Consider the following 20,153-nt stretch of genomic DNA (forward strand, 5'->3'; position numbering starts at 1 on the left):
TGTGTTTGTGTATAGAACATATATTTTTAGGACTAAAAAACACAATTTGATATCGTTTTAATAGTAATTTATTTAGAATTTTGTGTATCCATTTCAAAATTGTTATTATTAGTCTACTACAATGTTATTACGTTGACCGTAATGTTAGTACGTAATGTTGTAACATATATATAATATATATAATTTCTAATATAGCCTATTACATAATAAAACCTTCAACTCTAACTGAATTACAGTAGAATTCATTATTTTCTTAATCAACGAGCAGTATTATTATCTTTCCATTATACTTTCATAATGTAATCACAGATGGCATATTGAGTCTCGATCGTGTTGTGCAGCTGAATGCGTGTCAGTGACGAGATTAATCACGCATATCCAGTACCATCCATCTCTCGGCCAAAGAAGGCGTGTCGTTTCCCGGTCAGCAGCATCATCCAGCGGCTCTTTGTCCCGCTGCTGTGTTTGAGAGTGTGTGTGTGTGTGTGTGTGTGTCAGTAACGTTACCGGGCAGAGCTGCTCGAGTCATGGCGGTAGCGCCCGCTAATCCTCGCACCGGGAGCACGAGAGCGCAGCTGCCGCCCTGTTATTATGAGGGATACCTGGAGAAAAGAGGAGCGAAAGAGAAGGTAAGCGGACGTTATGGCATGTCAAACACTTGATCTGATTATATCAATGCGCACAGCGGTTTATGAAGCGCAGTGGCATATGCCGCACGCGCGTATTGTGTGGATAAGGGCGAGGTTTGCTTGGATCTGCTGTCTGAATATTATTTCGATTGCCAAGTGACCACTCAAATATCGGTTGTGCATTTCTATTGTAACGTTAATGGATGAACGAGCCGGCGTTTCTCTGTGCCATGCGTTATGCTGCTGTCTGACAGCTCTTTAAATGCCATAACTCATATGTGAGCTCTTATTTTTGTCTGTCGGTGCTTTAAATTCTCTGCTGCTTCTCAGCTGCTCTGGTAGTGGACACACCTTAATGAAGACCACATGCAGTCCGAAGTGTGTGTGATTAATATGATCCACCACGTGTTTAATCTCCAGGCATTCAGTGAAAGACGCATCTCTTGCTGCAGTGCATCTATCATGTTACATTTACTTTGTTCGCTTCGTGTCTATTGCTGGCTTTTAAAAGCACCAATAAGTAGTGCATGACTTTTACCAAAGTGCACATTTGCAAATTCTGTTTTCATGTAACTTTGAGGCACTTCTAACTTATTAATCTGGTTAATAAATACTGCAGTTTAGAAATCATTTACATACCAACCTTAGTGTCTGTGCAGAACGGCCATTTTAGTAAATTAAGTTCATACTATGCAAAATAAGTGTTTAATTTCATTGACTTATTTCAGCATTATATCATTCATAAAAATAGGCTTTCTAGATATTACTGGACTATGTTTTATTGTAATATTATTTATTTTGTAATATCTATATAATTTTTTTGGTGTTACTACACTAAATTTAACCTTGCCTTTAAGTGACCAAATTAACTGTTCGATTACATGATATTTTCTATTTTTATATATAACATACACGTTAGAGAGTATGTAAAACTCTAAATATGCAGTAGCTATTAAACTATGAAATGTACAGACAAATAAAATTTAAATTCGATACTAAAGAAAAAATGGTGTTGACAAAGCACCACTTACTCAAATTAATCCTAGATTGCATATTCAGGAGGGAATATTGAGAGGGGTTCAGGTGCACCGGGTGTGTAGGGGGGTGGGTCTCAGATTTTGGACAGCTGTGCTCCGGGTCGGCGTGTGTGTGTGTGTGTGTGTGCCCCGGGGAGCCATGAGCTGCCACTGAGATCAGGATTGAGTCAGACAGACCAGAGAATTACAGACAGAAGAGCAGTAATCTATGCAGAGACGACTGCCATTTGCTGCGCTGTCAGAGCATTAACATGTCAAAATTATTCATTGGAGCCCTGAACACACATTTAACCAGTCTGACTGCACTTTATTGTCACTTTTATGCCTTTATATAGCCCAATAATGTCCAACTATAATGCAAATTGAGTTATAACATGCATATCTTATATGTACTTAAAAAACAGATATGGAAATTTCGCTTTTGTTTTCTTTGGATTCAGGTAGCTCGGCGTTTATGGACCTGTTTATGTGGAAACACACTGTACTTCTTCAACAACCCTAAGGACACAAATGTAAGTGATATATATATATGGATTATACAGATGTTTGCCTCATCCAATCCTCTATCAGTCTATGGAGCATTAGCATCTAGATCTAGAAGGACATTCTTCTGCAAATCCCCTTCAAGTCTAAAATCCATCATAACCTTATCGTCTCATTAAAGTGCATTCAGCCACGAGAGAGCAGATGGCAAAGAGGAGTTTTATCAGACTCTACTTAATTGTGGTTTCAGTATTGATTTTCATTCTGAACCCATGGAGAACCTCAGCTGTGGATGGGGAGGTATCTAGAAGTAGTAACATGCACGTTTGCTGGGAAATCACACTGAGTGGGAGTTTTATATTTACATAGATGTTCACAGAATGTGATCACTTATAAAGTGTTTATTAAAGGGTGTTATTCTGAGTTGTGGCTATTCTGAGGGTTATTTTTTTTATTACCAGAATAGTTTACTTTAATATTAGTATTGAGATCTGTATTAATAATAATAATAATGATAATAATAATAATGGTCATTTTTATTAAAAAAATATATTTTTGCACATTTTTATATTGTATATATTATAATCAAATATATAGCTTCTGTATTTAAATAACAAAACAAAATTATTAATGATGATAATAATATATTAAAATGTGATTATAAATATTTTTAAATATGTATTTATAAAAGTTATATTATTAAAATAGTTTATTTATAAATATTTTTTAATTTCTATTAATATAAATTAACTAACTTTATTATTAATAATAATAATAATAATAATAATAGACATGAGAATTTCTAATCAAAATCAGTTTTTTGTGTGTTTCACACAAATCAATTGGAAGGATTGGAAAGGCATTTGTGGGTAAACTGTTCCTTTAAATGTTGCTCTGCATGTGTGTGTTTTCTGATTAGTATGTAGAGAAGTTGGATCTGAGTGGGTTTGTGTCTCTGATCGATGACCCGAGTCGTGATCGGAATCTGGAGGCAGCCAGACTGAACCTCCGCATGAAGGATGGAGAAATCAAACTCACTGTGAGTATCAGATGTCTGTCAGTATGCATGCGTCTGACTCCTCTTATGACCTTCATCTCAGCCTCACACCCACAGTTTCACTTTCACACGTTATTTTACTCCTGTTTATTCTCACCACGACTGATGCCAGTAGTAACAGTTCCAGACAGCTCCAGGTCATATTATGATCTGGTCAAGACTCAGCAGTGTTGAATATGCTGTAGGCTTAGCTCAGGAAACCCTGAGGATTATTTATTGAAAACTTTTAAGGGTTATTCTGCGTTCAGAATCAGAAGTCTGCTAGACGAGATTGTGTAGAGATTACCTTCACACCACACCTAAAAAGACACTGTACTTTGATACTTCCTCTTACAAAGCCCAACCATACCTCAGAGAAATACATAAATAACTGTTCTGTGAGAATTTAATTCACAAATACTAATGCACTTACAAATGCAAAAACACAAGAACAGCATTTATTTAAAATAGAAATCTTTTGTAACATTGTAAGTTCTTCACTGACACTTTTGATCAATTTAATGCATCCTCGCTGAATAAAAACATTGCCTGAATCAATAAATGTAAATGGAGCTCTAACTGACAGTGAGATATTATATGTCTCTAATGTAATGCACTAGTGTAAGGAAATATTCCATTGGATTTTTAGTTCTAAATAATATAATTAACGTCAGTGTCTCTCTCTTTCTTCCCAGGCACCAAATCTGGAGGCGCGTGAGCTGTGGAAAGGTTTTCTTTACTCTGTCGTAGATGTAAGTTCAGTCAAATGAGGAAATGTTTTTAACAGGAGATGACACATCTGATGAGTTTTTGCCTTACAGTAAATACTGTGTAAATGCTTGCTTAGTGCTCACATTTTCTTATTGTTTCCGAGAAAGTCTAGGTCAAGTTCTGTGCATCAGTAAACACTTATCTGCTGACTTAAACACTTATTTCAATCAGACTTCTGCTTTACGTCATCTTGAATAATAGTGTTGTTCTGCGTTTGTCAATGAGTCATGAGACCTTTGAACTGCGAAGTTTGCGTTTTATGACCATGTTATTGTTTACATATATTATAAACAGAATATTTCCTAAAATATATCCACATGACACTATTGCACCATTTACTGACACTTCTCTTGGTAGACTTTGCAATTGACACTAAATATATATTTTTTCTTTATCAGAAACCATTATCAGCTGAAATAAATCAAATATCGATTGTCTTGATATTTTGTTCTTTTACTCTGTTTTGATGCATGTCATATGAAGTGTTTAATATTTCAATCACTTTACATGGATGCTTTTTGGGACTAGAAATACAACTGAAATGCAATAGAGTGGATGTATATTTTAGATTCTTTTTAGACTACTGTAGACTTTGTTAAATCTTCTATTGTTGACAGTATTGTGGATGTTTTTCAGATTTCTCAAGAAATGTAATTTTTAACTTTTATTATCCATTTTAGAATTAAATCGGTTTGTGGTGGACTTTAGATGTGTAATAAAGTCAGTTTTCCGTCCATCATAAAACATGAGCAGGTGTTATAAAACAATAAATCACCATCATATCCACTGGCTGTAGTTGAACACCACCAAAACCCTTCCCTCACGCTTCTGTTTTTATAGATAAAGAGATCAGAGTCTCCATGGATGGTGTATTTAACCGTGCAAATCAAAAAGACACATGCTTTGTGTTTGATTCCAGCTGGCTGTGCCCACGACTCTCACCCTCCTGCCCGGGCAGCTGCACATGCTGAAGGAAGTCGTGGAGAAAGAAAAAATGCGTCGAAAGGCACGTGCGTCTTCCAGAGCCCCCTCGTCCCCCCTCTCGCTCCCGCTGGTGGGGGAAATACCTGCGTGAGTGTCTGTTTATGTGAGCGAGTGTGTTTCTGGGAGACATTCTTGAGCGTCTGGGTGTTTATACATAGCTAAAGCATCACTTTCAGGAGAAGGGCGTTTACTTTTCCTAATAAAGCACATGAAAAGCGTCCTGCACAGCAATAAAAATAATCAATAAAATGCCAGTTGAAAGTCTCTTGAATGCTAATCTAATTTCATATGTCAGTTCGCAGAACTACAAAATGCAGCCAAACTCTAATATATAAAGGTGTATGGTTTATGAGGTATATGCGGTGTGGTTGGTGTGTTATTTATAACGTCTCATCTATTGACAGACAGATTGTATTTGCTGCTGTTTTCATGCTTTGTCATGTTCTTGTTAAAATGACACTTCTCACTAAGGTTTCGCTTCTCATTATTCATTAAAAACAGTGTTCGGCTGGGATTAGGTCATTTTATTTTTTATCCTAGTCATTTATAGGCTTTCTTTACCAAAATGATCTATTACATGCTTAACTTCTTTATGTTTAATCTAATTTTTAGTGGATGCTTGAGACAAATGTTGATGTGGTAGTGCTTCTGTCTGTGATTTGGCAGGTGTTTCAGGCCTGTGTCTCGTACTGAAGCTGAGGTGCTGCTAGAAAGACATCCAGACTGCGGGAACATGCTGCTCAGACCAGGCCGGGACGGATCTTCACTCGCCGTCACAACACGACAAGACCTGAACGGGTAAAAACACATTTAGAGCACTACCAAAAACACACTTTAGCTCTGTTCTAAAACCTGGTAAGCTGCTTTGCTGTCTACATAGACAGCTGACTTCTAAAACAGCATCCAAAATCAAATAGAACCTCATTGGTTTTATTGAACCTATTTAGATGCTTGCAAAAGGTGGCAACTCTGCACACTATTTGAAATGATGCTCATGAAATGAAGTGCACAGGAGACCATAAGAGCATAAAATATGCCAAGCAGCCTCAGATATTAGTGGAAAACAATTATATTTATTTCTCACTACTAAATGAAATATAGTTGACTTGTTTTGTTGTTGTTTGTAATTTTCTTCCACTGGGCTTTGTGCAATTAATTCTTAATTCTCATTATGACATCATCACAGGATGTTAAGTCTGTTATGACAATCAATGGATCTCAATGTAAACTATGATATCAGTCATTGTGTTGGTTTCTTTATATGTCAATTATGCCTCTCTTTTTTTCTGCTTCAGATCAGTGTTCAGGCATTACAGAGTGACACAGAAGCAGCAGGGTGGTTACATTGTCGATGTGGAAAACCCAGTATGTGAAAATGACTTTCTAAATAAAGAGAATCTATGCGAAAGCAACAACCTTAGGAAAATCTCACTCCTTATTTTATTTTTTCGTCTCTTCCTGCAGATCCCCTGTCCCACACTGCATGATGTCATCAATGCACTGGTGGAGAAAACCGCCGGGACTCTTCAGCCCTTCATATTAGAAGAGCCTTATGAGGAGAACATCAGTATGTCAGCAACACAAATATGTTCACGATCCGTACATCTACATGAAGTTTGACCATAAATGAAGACATACTTAATTCAGCATCTAAATGTACCTTTCCTGTAGCGTTTGTGTCGTCCAATGATGAGAATGGAGAGCGAACCCTGCACTGTGCTCCCTCTGGACCTCTTTCTCGAGCTCCATCACTGCCACCTAAACAAGGTACCATACAGATCATGCTGCACACAGTTTTTATGCTTTTTTGCACAAATTTGGCTTTCATATGATTAGTCTATTATGCCAGTTTCCATGCTCCTTCCAAACAACATGCAGGAACATTTGCATCTGGATGCTGTAGTGGCTCTTGTTCAAAAAGTATGAAACAAGTCAAGTGAGTTTGTATGTGTGTGTCCAGTAAGTACAGACAGATGGTCGCTGCGGTCACAGACCAGATCTCCCAGTTCCTCACCAAAATACTTTTCCCCGTCTGGCTCTCCGTCCAACTCCATGAGAAGACTGGTTCTGTCTCCCTCACCGCTCTCTCAGAGTAAGACCCCAGGGCTCCAGCTCCAAAACGGTTTATAACATTTTAACTTACTTACATTTTTGGGGAGGATCTGATTTTTCTTGTTTTTGAACAAATTGACTTAAACAGTTGATATCACAAAAAAAGTGAAATAATAAATCAGTATTTCATAATATAATTTAAATAAATATTATTTAAATATTTTTTATATTTCTTACATACCACCACTGATTTGGGAATATACCGTATATAGATTTTTAAAGAAATTAGTTTTAATCAGTTAGGATACATTAAATTGACAGTAAAGACATTTCATAATATTACAAAAGATTTATATTTAAAATAAATACAGTTCTTTGGAACTGTTCAAGGAAGAATTGTGAAAATTGTCAAATATTAAAATTTTATTTAAAAAATGTGATCATGTTTCTTGAGCAGCAAATCAACATATTAGAAGGATTTCTGCAGGATCATGTGACACTGAAGACTGATATTAGCTTTGCATTAGAGAAATAAATTACTTTTTAAAACAAACAGAACATTTTTTATTTAAAATGTTTCATAATATTACTGTTTTAAAAAAAAATTTATCAAATAAATTAAGCGTTGTTAAGCAGAAGACACTTTGTTTGATAAGCTTTATTAAATCTTACATTACTCAAACTTCGCAAAGGTATTTAATATTTTTTTCCCATGTTCAGAGGTGTCTCGCAGACCCCAGACATACTGAATATAAAATCAATATGAACAGAACATGAGGGTGAAAATATGACTATATTTAAGATATTTTTAAGTTTTCTAAGTTATCTTTTTCTAAGATACGTTTTCTTCCCATCAGGCCTCACAGACGAGCTCAAACAGAAGCTGGAGAAGAGACGGACCAGTCAAGAGTGATTTCCTCCTCGTTTCTGCCCACCCTTCGTCGTCTCATTCCTCCAGTGCCTTCCGCTAAAGACTGAGGTCCTGTTGAACGGACAAAGACTCCCTGTAAACGACATTCTTCCCTCAGTGTGACTGAAACAATGCCACTTTATTTGGCTTTATTTATAACACGAGAGCGGCGGTCTACCAGCTCATCCTGCCTCATAATAATACCATCACAGAATGATGGCATTTCTGTTGAGATTATTGAAATTTAAATGGGGGAAAAAATCTGAGCCAAGATTCTCCAGACCTCTCTCTATACTATTAATTAGACCTTAACACTCAGGTTTCTACTGTCAAACCATGAGTTGAGAGGACATTTCCACACATTTCAGAAAGAAGCACATCAAACATGTATGACTTGTATTACTGGTTTTAGTGATCTAAATGCCCAGATGAATGTGAATCTGGTACGGTTCGAGGTAGGGTCCAAAATGAACACTCGCCAAGCACCGAATAAATTGGGTTAATAAAAAGCAAATACGTTTTGGAGATGCTTTGATCCAAAGTGACTTTGATTGTATTTTAATCATCGTTCTCTGAGAATCTAGCCCATGACATTGGCATTGCTTTTGTTTGATCTACTGGATTGCTAATAAAAATACTAACTTCATTAAGATCCTGAAATTAATACATGATTTAAATAGACTGTTACTGCTGAAAGTGACATGCTGTAAAGAAACCATCCACCAACCCTGCTATAAAAACTTCTAAAATCAATGGTCAAAACCACTCTGAAAAACGGCTATAATGTTGTTTTTTCATGACTGGATCAAATATATTTTTCCCTCAATGAAAACGAAGCAGTTTATGGCCAATATGAATTATTCGTGGCCATAAACTGAGAGGTGTGGCAAAAGTTAATTTTTGACCCTGCTTCTGTCTCAGTAACGTTAGAGCTGTTATGTTTTAAAATCCGTATGATGCTGTTGGACAAATCAGCAGGATGAACTACCAAGTTCATGAAGCAGGCTTTGCTCTCATAAAATGGTATTTGAATATAAAGGACAATTCAGCCTTCTAGAGGTGAGTTTATTCCCAGATTTGTAAGCGTTTATGTTGATAGGTTGTAAGACTGTTGTGTTCCTGATCGACCAACTGTCATTATCGTTCTCATAAACATGCATGGTGCTACTGTGACTTTGTAGATAAGTTTTCATGTGATGTTAAAATCATTTCTTATTTATAACTGTGATATTTATGGGAATTAAAGGGAAGGTTTTGTAGAATTCACCCGTTGTTCTAGTCTTACATGTTGTAAACTGCGTGTGTTTGTCCGTGGACCTATTTTCATGCTAACTGAAGCTCATTACCGACATCTTGCGACTGAAAACGTTACTAACAGTAAAATCCGCAGATATTAAAATACCTTTAAATATTTAATTATTCATTAGGTAAATATCCGGTTATTTGCCATAAAAAATGTATATTACAAGTTGTTTATCGCAAAATAAAGAGAGGCGAAGAGGAATCGCTGTCAGGGTTTATATTGACCACCAGGTGGCGTCAGTGTCCTTTAACTTTTACCTCAACATTTCATTTTTCATATTGAAATTGGATAACAAACGCTACATAAAACAAAGTCTAAGCCTATATTTAACTTTGAAAATGCCTGTTGCCTACCCAGCTGGCAGTTGACCAGCATTAAAAGAAGAAATGCTGTTGAAGTTGTGTCAGTAATTGTTTTTTTCTGGCCGTTTATTGCTAAGTTGTTTCTTGCATATTTATATTGTTCACTATAAACAAAGGTTAGATTTGCAAAACAAAAACAAAATTTAGCAGTGATTCCTTAGACCTTGATCTGAGTCATCAGTGAAAAACTGGAACAGTAGGCTTCAGAACAAGTTCGTCCAGATTTTCCAGATCATCTGAATGTGTGTAAAGAAAAGAAATAAAGTCACAATGAACATAAAAACAAGTTTTGGATAGTAGCAGAAGCTACAGTGAGCCAGTGAACTTCTCAAAGACGCTGAGGTGAGAACAGTCTTTTTTCTTCTTCTTTTTTCAAAATTTGTTTTGAAAGTTTGAAATAGAGAAAATCAACATGAGTGTTCTCTTTTGTTTACTACAGCTGCAAACTTGGCTCAGATCAGAAAACACAATACAGCCTCACCTTCACTCCACTTTCTGCATTTCACACTCTCTTGCAGTTACGTGTAGGGACTTGTTTGAGAGTGAGGAGCTTCTAAAAGCATGTTTTGTGTTCTCTCGCTCTCTTTTATCTCCAGCAGAAGAAAATCTTTGACTTCACACTGCAGGATCTGAGCAGTTTAATGCTCTATCACACAGAGCAGAAGACACCATGAGCTCTATTCACTGCAACACAATCTGTTGCTTTTGAGAGTTTGACCACTTTTGATTTGTTGTGCACTGGAGGGCTGGCAGAGTGTGTGTGTGCATGTGCTTTTGTGTGTGTTTGAAGAGGAACCACTCACTAATGCGAGCACAGGAGAACTGAGAGAGGATTTGGTTGCATGGTGAGCACACATTTTTCAGCCATTGCTGCGTTTAAAACTTATTTTCAAAGGAACTGAGTACCGAAATGCATTCTGTGGAAACAGCTCAGCTGTTTTCACTTGTGTGAGCTTTACAGCAGTGTTTACTGATCATACACTGAACTTTTCTTTTGATGCATTTAACGTGTTGACTTACACATCACTTATTGAAAATTAGATTTTGGTATTATTTGTGATGTCCTGAACCTGTCTGAATATGAATTTCATGCTTAAGGCCCTTAAACACAAGGATTATTCTATAATTATGGATATAATAGCATTTTTTTTTAATTAGATTTCATTATTACTTTTTCAAATGTAATTTTAATTGATGTTTAAATAGTAATGCACTTTTGCATGTATTATTTTTTTTGTATGTGTGTGTGTGTGTGTGTGTATATATATATATATATATATATATATATATATATATATATATATATATATATATATATATATATATATATATATATATATATATATATATATATATTTCTATTAAGCCTTATTTTTAAACAGGCTATATCTTCATACGTACATTTCTCGTAATGCCTCTCTCTTCCTTATGTGGGTGTCCTTGAATCTAGTATGATTCTCTTTAGGGATTAAATAATGTTTGACTCATTCTGTCTCAAAAAAAAAAGTGTAATTTAGGGCTAGGATCATGTCAGGCTGTGGTAATTGAACTTATTTGGCCTATATTAGCAATTAGTAGGGTAGAAAGCCCCCACAATTATTTAAAAGTTAGCATTTGTGCACAAGTGCGTGTCATGGTGAAATATGAGAGGTTTTTGATCAGATCTCTGCTCATGCTACAGCGCATCTCTCTTGACATTCCATAATCATGCTCTTTGTCAGCAACGTAGTAAACATATGCTTCTGCAAACAGATAATAAATGCAGCACTGAGCACTTGTGTCTCAAGATGCATTGATGGTGCATTCATACGGTGCTTGCAGTCATTCTGTCAAAATTAGCAGCACTTACAAAGTGTTACTGGTGTCAGTAGGACAGGATATGGTTTGTATGACTGGTTTTGTCAAGCATTAAAATTTCCCCTCTCTCATTACGTTATTGCACTTTGCAAGTATTAAACTTCAGGCCATTTTTTTTTATTATTTGTATTTTTTTATTTTTTGGAGATCAATCAAATTGATGGAAATACACTAATCCATACTAATCTACCTATATCCAGGTTTTGGGTTTGTGAGCAACCACCTTGCAAACACAGGCTGCAAAATGATGGTACATTTCTGGTTCTCATTTCTTCATCATGCCTGTGAGGTATTTCGGCTTTCGGACAGTAAATATTTCTTGGGAGCTTTTAATCAGCCTGTCGTCTTTAACAAGATGGGAAGGAGAGATTACTTTTTAAAACCTGTGTAACTTTTCAGTTTATACATCCTATTGTGCACGTCATTTTTTTAGGTTTCTAAGGCATATCTCAGGATGTGGCTGGGGTATTTCTTTGCTATTCTAGCTTTGTGTCGTTCTGTGGCTTGAAAAGCAGAACCGTGTGTCTCTGTCAAGGTCCTAGAGTAAAAGCTTTCAGTCTTCGCATTAGCATCACTATAGCAGTGACAGAAATACTGCTGCCAGCACCCCTGCCTGTTCACACTCTCTCTCTTTCTTTCAGATGGACTCAAAGGGTTCTTTGCTGAAGAGCGTTCTTTGCAGCTAAAGTCATATATCTCAGTATGGAAGCGTTCTGGACTGAAGCAAGGATGAGGAAACTCTGACAGACAGACGACACAGGAATCTAGCACTCGCACCGTCTTTAGACCAAAATCACTGACTGATTTTTTTACTGGAGCGCTGAATGATGTTTCTGCTGGCTGTGCTCTGTGTGTTTTACATCTGGAGTCCAGCAACGCTGAGCGGAGGATTGGGAGCGACACCGAATACCATACCTCGCAAAACAGTGCCAATTAATAGTAAGTTAAATTTATGATAATTATGTTTGGACGTCATTACAAAATACCAATGTACTTTGATGTAAAGTGGTCCAAAGTGGAAAATATTTGGGTATATAAAAAATTGAATTATGTGCATTAGATACAAAATATGAAATCAAAAGTAGGTATCTGCAAACTATTTGTGTTAAAGCTACTGTATGCCATGGTGCTCGGTGTTTGATTTACATATTCATATATAAAGGTGCTTTAAAGACTATTACGGTGTTACTAACATGCTACTGTTCAAAGTATTTTTTCCATTGTGTGCCGGGAATCATGGTAATAACATTACATTTATTTATGCAATTATAATTTTTTTATTCGCTTATTTTTGTTTATTTATTTATTTTATGTTTAAATGTGTTTTGCTGCTTAGAAAAGATATGGAGCACAATTCTTTCTTCGAACAATGTTTAATTGTTCTTTGTGTGATTTCCATTTTTGGCAAAGGTTAGCTACTCCTGCGCTTGACTGTGGCCTCTATTTGTTGCTAGGAAATGGAAGACGTTTGTTTCGTGAGGAGGGTGTTTGGAACTACACCACTATGCTTTTGAGGGAAGATCTCAACATGCTCATCCTGGGTGCTAGGGAGGCCATTTTTGCCCTTGACCTTGATGACATTACAGTCAAAAAGACCATGGTGAGGTCTTAACTGCATAATATTCACAAAAACATGTTTGTTTGCTAATCCATTTAATAATATTCTGCAGACTGGGGTTTTTGTATGTAGGGATGATGGTAAATTGTACTGATTCTCCACAGGTGAACTGGTCAGTCACAGATACTGAGCAAAGAGATTGTTCCAATAAAGGAAAAGATGCTACAGTGAGTTTTCACGTCTTTTGAGCTCATTGATGTATGTTTTTAAACAATGCGTTCCTGGCACCAGTATTTCATGTTTTTTATTATAGACATTTGTCTTGCTTTATTAGCAGATGTGCACGCTTTTTGCTAACTTTGTTTAGTGTATACATTATGAGTGGGCAGAATGCAGTTTATTAAAGCCTTAATTATTTAAAGCTTATCAAAATGTACTTAAAATTATCTTTTCAAAATGAGAAATGCACTCTTTTCATGGGACAATCTTCATTTTTTACATAAATAGAAAATGTCATCTGCATGCATTTCATATTTTATGCAAGGTAAATAGATGTTTAAGGATGTTTAAAGAGTGTCTAACCAAAAGAATCAAGCCAGACAGTGTCTCTTCATATTGATTATTACAGCAGATACATCAATAGATATAAATCTAATTCTAAGTAAAAGTCAAACATACCAATAAACATGCAGGAAAAGGAAGCGTATGGTTTTGCTTGGTGAGAACTGAGGTTATTTCTTTTCACTTCACAATAGTTATTAGTTTCACTTTGGATGCATTGTTTGCTTTTTCTTTAGAATGACTGCAAAAATTATATCAGAATTCTTCATAAAAGAAACGATGACAGAATGTATGTTTGTGGAACCAAAGCATTCGCTCCAACCTGTGACTATATGGTGAGTCTCATTAAGAATTAGTGTCACAAACATAACATGTCCATTATATAGTGCTTTATGTGTTTGTTGCATGTCATTCTCTTAGTCCTATGCCGATGGTAGTCTGACTTTAGAGGGTAAACAAGAAGATGGGAAGGGGAAATGTCCCTTTGATCCTTTTCAGCGACACACATCAGAGATGGTCGGTACGTACTGCCTCTTTATTTATGATGCGGAGTATACTATGATAAAAGTACTTGTGTACTTCGCAGTGTGACTTTGGATAAAAGCATCTGCCAAGAATGCATAACTGTAAATGTATTGATAGTTATATTGAATCACACTGTTTCAAAAGTATAACCAAAACATATAATGGAGTGTTACTTTAGTACCAGTATTTTCAGCATCATCACTCTTGTTTTGTTTTTTTCTCTCTCTCTTGCAGATGGAGATTTGTACTCTGCTACTTCAATAAACTTTCGGGGTTCAGAGCCGGTTATGATGCGCAGCTCAGAGGACTCCTTACGGACAGACTTTTCAAGCGGTTGGCTCAATGGTGAGATACAAGAATGGTGATGCCTTACCAAACCTCCAACCCCTGTATGGTTAAAAACAGCCAGAACATATCTGCATTTTGCAAACTTATTATAGTACTCTTATAACAAACCAAAACGGGTTTTCCAGGAAAACACCATTACACTTTGTTTAGAAAATGTCAGCTATTTTTTTCCAATGTGGCTTTTTCAGTACACAACTATTTTTATTAATTTTTTTATATATTTGTATGTATTTATTTATTTTTGTGCACTTGCACAGTGCAATGACTGTTTTTAAGTTAAGCCTAGGAATACCAATATACTATTTGTGGCATTTCCATTAGTTTAAATTGTAGTTTTCTTAGTTGGTGCATTCAACACTTGAATGCTTTTTTCTATTATTCTTTATTCTTAATAATATGCTGTTTGCAAAGAAATTTATTTTGAATTCTACTTTTTTACTGACCAGTTAAAAACTTCTACATAATAGAGTTTATGCCATCTGCTAGCAGGGATTAACATTAGCTAACTAATCAAGCCTGGGTACTTTAGTCCAAATGCTTGTTAATGCTATCTAACCAACTCATCATTTGATGGGAAGCCAATGTATTACAGCGGTTTGGTTGTCATTAAAACGAATGTATTATCTAACATACTTTCACTGTGGAGTGATTGTTGGTGCCAGACAGGGTGGTTAGAGTATGACAGTCATATACAGATAAAAGGTGTGAAAACATGAAAAACAGTTGTGGGTGAAAACGCCTTAACGCTGACAGGAAGTTGATAGTAACTGAAATATGTGTGTTTGTTTGTCATTTAAGAACCAAATTTTATCCACATGGCTCATATTCGGGAGGGAGAATCGAACCCAGAGGGGGACGATGACAAGCTCTATCTGTTCTTCAGTGAGACCGCAGTGGAATATGACTCCTACACCAAGATGGATGTCTCTCGAGTAGCTCGCGTGTGCAAGGTAAATTCCCATCTTATCTTGAGTCATATGAGCTGTATTGAGAATCATTACAGCATTTCCTGTCTAGACAACTTATTCGATTTATGCAAAATGTAATGTCTTTCAGGGAGACATGGGTGGGCAGAGGACGCTGCAGAGGAAGTGGACTTCTTTTCTAAAAGCAAGGCTTGACTGTCCCGTTCCAAACAACAACCTGCCTCTTCTCGTCCAGGATGTTTTCCACTTTTGCCCCAGTAATTGGACCACCTGCGTGTTTTATGCTGTCTTTACCCCACAATTGTAAGTTTGGGATCTTTTTGTTTCTTCAAAGACAGTTTATTTTATTTTTTTCAAACCAGTTCAATAATAGTGCTGCTGTTGAATAGTTCATTAATAATGAAACATTATTTCTGATCAACAGAGACTCCTCTCCGTACTCCGCGGTATGTGCATACAAAATCGAAGACATTAAGAGCGTGTTCTCAAAGGGCAAGTTTAAGGCTCCTGTTCCCGTTGAGACGTCGTTCGTGAAGTGGGTGATGTACTCCGGTGATGTCCCCGATCCCCGACCGGGAGCAGTGAGTCTTCTGTTCAGTAACTCAGTTCAGCAGTCGTTCAATAACACTGATTCCCAGAGTTCACTAACCTTCACTTTGTTTTCAATTACAGTGCATTGATAATCATGCCAGAGAAATGGGTTTCACCAAATCTCTGGATCTCCCAGACAAAACCTTGCAGTTTATTAAAGACAAGCCGCTGATGGACCAGGCTGTCAAGGCGCTTGGAGAGAAACCACTGCTGGTGAAGACAGGCGCTGCTTTCACTAGAATTGTGGTGGCCACTGCGACAGCCTTGAGCGGGACCAGCCATCAAGTCATGTTCATTGGCACAAGTAAAAATTGTTTATAATCAGTAAACCCTCCAAAAGTTTCCAAGTTTTTCTGGGCTTCCTGTTTAATCTTTGTACAGCTTTTTTTATTTGTACATAACTGTTAATTTTATATTATTATTATTATTATTATTATTATTATTATTATTATTATTATTATTATTATTATTATTTGAATGTATTATCTTAGTTATGAACACACTGGTTTGTAGTGCAAACAGTTTTACAGTTTACTGCACAGTTGTTATTCCCCAATAGCGGCTAATGAATCAAAAGTCTTGCCCATAGGCTTTTATAATATAACATCATATGTAATATTTTAGCTGTGTAAGTGTGTTTAACTGAAATTTCTGCATTGTGTTGTGTTCTGTTATGTATCAGAGAGCGGTTCCGTTCTGAAAGCTGTGAATTATGGCGGTGAGATGGTCATTATGGAAGAGATTCAGCTGTTTGAGCCCTCAGAGCCAGTGAAGATACTGCGACTTTCCGACACCAAAGTAATAAGCAGATGCATTTATTGATGTTATGGCTCTCTTAGCAACATCATGAGCTCTGTGTGTCTGTTTCTTTTCAACAAAGCTAATTTTATTCCTGTAACTTAGCTGGTAAACCAAAGTAAGGGTGAATGCTTTCTAAGTCAAAGCTTAAATAGCAGCTAACATTAACTTTCTGTATATATTAACATTCAAACTGTTATCTATTTGAATATATTTTTATAAGTATTTTTCCTGTGATCAAATCAAAGCTGAATTTTCAGCATCATTACTCCAGTCTTCAGTGTCACATGATCCTTCAGAAATGTTTCTAATATACTGATTTGCTGCTCAAGAAAAATTTCTTATTAATGTTGAAAACAAGTGTGCTGCTTAATATTTTCAAGGAAATGCTGATAATTTATTTTTTTTGGGGGGTGGGGGGGTATTTTTTTTGATAAATATAAGGTTCCAAAAATCAGTTGAACAAATCTTTACTTAAATTATTAATTTCATTGAAAAAAATCTCACTGAACCCAAACTTTTAACAGTAGTATATCTTCACTGTGCAGTTTTATTTGAATATTTAATGTTCAACTGAAGCAAGAGTCAAAATGATTGTAATTTCTATTATTGTCTATAGAGATGTTAAGTTATGTGTGATGTCATCCCAACAACAGCTGTATGTGGGTTCCGATGTGGGCGTGGCTCAGCTGTCCATCAATGAATGTGGGCGGTACCACACGTGTCTGGACTGTGTTCTGGCCAGGGATCCGTACTGTGGCTGGGACCTCGAGGCTGAACAATGCTCTACCATAAACAGCACACACAGAACCAGGTAAAAATCTAATAAATGTGTTAACAAATAAATAAACAACAATAAATAAATATAAAACCTCAGATTCAGGAGAAATTATATTACGCTATTATTTCTTCCACAGCACTGTGATTCAGAGTTTGAGTTCCGTTAAATCCAACAAATGTCCACAAACAGGTACTTTTATTATATCCCAGAGTCTTCAAACTGTATGTTCTGGTAGAAACACTAAAAGTAACATCTAGACCTTGTGTTACAGATGACAGTAAGTCGATCAGCGTCTCGTTCTTCCACGGCAGTACAGTGCAGCTGTGGTGCGAGCCAAACTCCAATCTGGCACAGGTTGAATGGCAACTGAACGGACAACCCCTCAATCTCTCAGACACCATCAAGATCCTGTCCGACAGCCTGATGATAATCAACACCTCTGCAGACGCAGGCGGCCGCTACACCTGCAGTTCTGTAGAGTGGAATTACAAAACCCAGCACGTAGGATATGATCTAACAATTTTGTCAGAATCCGGGAGTACAGCATTACTACGCAATGTTAAGGGAAAAGAAAACACACTTGTGGCCATGGTGGTGTTATTGTCACTGACTCTAGCTCTGCTAGTAATGTGGAACCTGTACAAAGGGCATTTTCCTTTGCCGTTTTGCCACAGGAGGGTAAAGGTCACAGAGAACAGGTGCGATAGAAGTCTGTATGAGAACCAGCCTCCAGAACAAAAAATAGCATCATCAGCAGTGAACTTGAACAGCAACAACAACAATGCGAACAACCAGAGGTACTCCTCATGTCAGATCACATTGAGATATATAGACGATGAATCTGAGATTTGAGATTTTTATGCATAGACTTGCTAATGCGACTAATCGTCATTTATATGCAGACCAGGCCAACTGAAGCCGGCTCCTCTTTTGCAACTGTTAACTTTTGTCTAAACTGATGTTTTGACCCACTTTTTGTCCTTGATGAATCCATACCTTCCTTCTAATGCCATAGTTCAGCAATGGCACACACCATGTCCACTGGACAAAAAAAAAGACCCTTTTTTGCATAAGGACTGTCTACATTGCAACTTACTTTGTTCAAGAATTACCAAATTACTTTCACTTGGTGGTCATATTTGCATCACCACTGGGCAGCTATTTTAGTTATGCATAACCAACTGGGAAAATGGTGAATCTTAAAAACTGCTTGGCAATATTCTAACATGAACTGCCTCACAAATGCGGTTTCTTATGTTAAAATAGCATTTAATTTAAAACATTTTTTTAGGACCTTGAGTGTTTCTGTGTGAACCGGAGGATCTTATTTCTTATGTAAATACTTTACCAATTGGCGATTTTATGTTTTATTTTTAAGCCATGACTTACTAGTGTGGTCATATTGCATTTTGTGGCTTCTCTTGTTCATAGAGCCTGTCCCAATGTCCACACTTGCCGTCCTGACTTCTTGAGAGTGGACGCACAGGACAGGTTGGCTTAACTGTCCCAGGTCTGAGAATGCCAAAGCTCAGTGCCATTAGTGCACAGTGAATCCCTAATAAATCTCTGAGGTGTAGCCCATCATTCATCATGTTTAGGAACTCATTTGCCCTATATTTTGAGGTTAAAAATGCTTAGACATATTAGATATATAATTTAGTGGTAAAACATAAAGTGATGGCACATTTTTTGGTGCTGAAATAAGCATGTATTTATTTATCACTGCCATTTATCACTTAATAAGCAGAATCACAATTACTTAATTGTGTCATCTGTTATATTTAGAAGTTTATGTTAAATTAACATGATAAATTGCAGTTTTACAGTGCCATGTCGTGTGTTTTATCTGGTTATGAAAAGCTCTATGTGACAAATTCAGGAAACAAGAACATACTTATCATCAAAGTAGGCAAATGGTTCAATGCAAAGACCACAATTGTAGCCCACTTACACAGGAAATGAGTCTTTGAAATGAGTTACACCACATTAAGCCTAAAGTCACATTCACTCCATGAACGATAACTAGAACCATAATAACCATGCACAGCAATAGGCGCTAATATTCTGTTTAATATTAATATTTTGAGGCTCACTCGTTAAATTCAGATTCCAGCAATATCATTCCTCTCTGGTGTGACTTCCTTTTCTTTTAGAATTAGTTTACAATTAAGAAGGATTATTACAACTTTAGTTATAGATATCGTGCATTGGGTAAATGTCCCAAAAATACTTGTTAAAAATGTATTGTTAAGTTTAATTTAGGCTACAAAACAAACTTTTGCCACAGACAAACTCTTGACGCAAAACCAGCGAATAGTACATGCTCAGAAGTTATCGTTTTATGATGTTGCATCCTGTAAACAATTTTGTTTCCAGGTGGACTGGTTTAAAAAAAAAAAAAAACTGTGAGCCCTGAGGTCCACACGGACAGGAATGAGCTTCCTGTATCTCCAGGATACCCCAAGACAAGTGTCAAGTGACTGCATCTCAGACTCAGTTTCAAAGTGCATCTTATGTGAAGTGTTTGTATATGAATGTACTGCAGAAACTCAATTTTAACTGTAATGCCATGTAAATAAAATACTGTAAAATGTCTCTTTGTAAACAGCTTTTTCCAATGAACAACAAATTAAATGTCAAG

At 36.5% G+C, this 20,153-nt stretch overlaps 2 protein-coding genes across 4 annotated transcripts; both read left to right on the plus strand.

Annotated features, from left to right (window-relative positions):
* Positions 1–433: 433 nt before the first annotated feature.
* Positions 434–9,168, plus strand: LOC127950382 (signal-transducing adaptor protein 2-like). The gene is made up of 10 exons (XM_052547391.1): positions 434–629; positions 2,107–2,178; positions 3,069–3,188; positions 3,881–3,937; positions 4,876–5,027; positions 5,607–5,738; positions 6,236–6,507; positions 6,612–6,707; positions 6,901–7,062; positions 7,850–9,168. Exons 1-10 carry the CDS (start codon positions 528–530, stop codon positions 7,903–7,905), a joined length of 1,221 nt encoding a protein of 406 aa, XP_052403351.1. The 5' UTR covers positions 434–527; the 3' UTR covers positions 7,906–9,168.
* LOC127950379 (semaphorin-4E-like) lies at positions 8,822–20,107 on the plus strand. 3 transcript variants are annotated; one of them, XM_052547388.1, is made up of 16 exons: positions 8,824–8,961; positions 10,164–10,412; positions 12,066–12,363; positions 12,879–13,024; positions 13,147–13,209; positions 13,780–13,878; positions 13,964–14,063; positions 14,303–14,413; positions 15,215–15,366; positions 15,473–15,645; positions 15,767–15,923; positions 16,015–16,237; positions 16,616–16,731; positions 17,388–17,545; positions 17,649–17,701; positions 17,784–20,107. In XM_052547388.1, exons 3-16 carry the CDS (start codon positions 12,249–12,251, stop codon positions 18,362–18,364), a joined length of 2,247 nt encoding a protein of 748 aa, XP_052403348.1. In that variant the 5' UTR covers positions 8,824–8,961; positions 10,164–10,412; positions 12,066–12,248; the 3' UTR covers positions 18,365–20,107. The 3 variants fall into 3 exon arrangements, with proteins under 3 accessions (XP_052403350.1, XP_052403348.1, XP_052403349.1); XM_052547389.1 differs by having other exon boundaries at positions 8,828–8,961; positions 10,167–10,412; XM_052547390.1 differs by lacking the exon at positions 10,164–10,412 and having other exon boundaries at positions 8,822–8,961.
* The last annotated feature ends 46 nt before the right edge of the window (positions 20,108–20,153 follow it).

The sequence above is a fragment of the Carassius gibelio genome, chromosome B2 (genome assembly GCF_023724105.1).
Source record: "Carassius gibelio isolate Cgi1373 ecotype wild population from Czech Republic chromosome B2, carGib1.2-hapl.c, whole genome shotgun sequence".
Lineage (NCBI taxonomy): Eukaryota > Metazoa > Chordata > Actinopteri > Cypriniformes > Cyprinidae > Carassius > Carassius gibelio.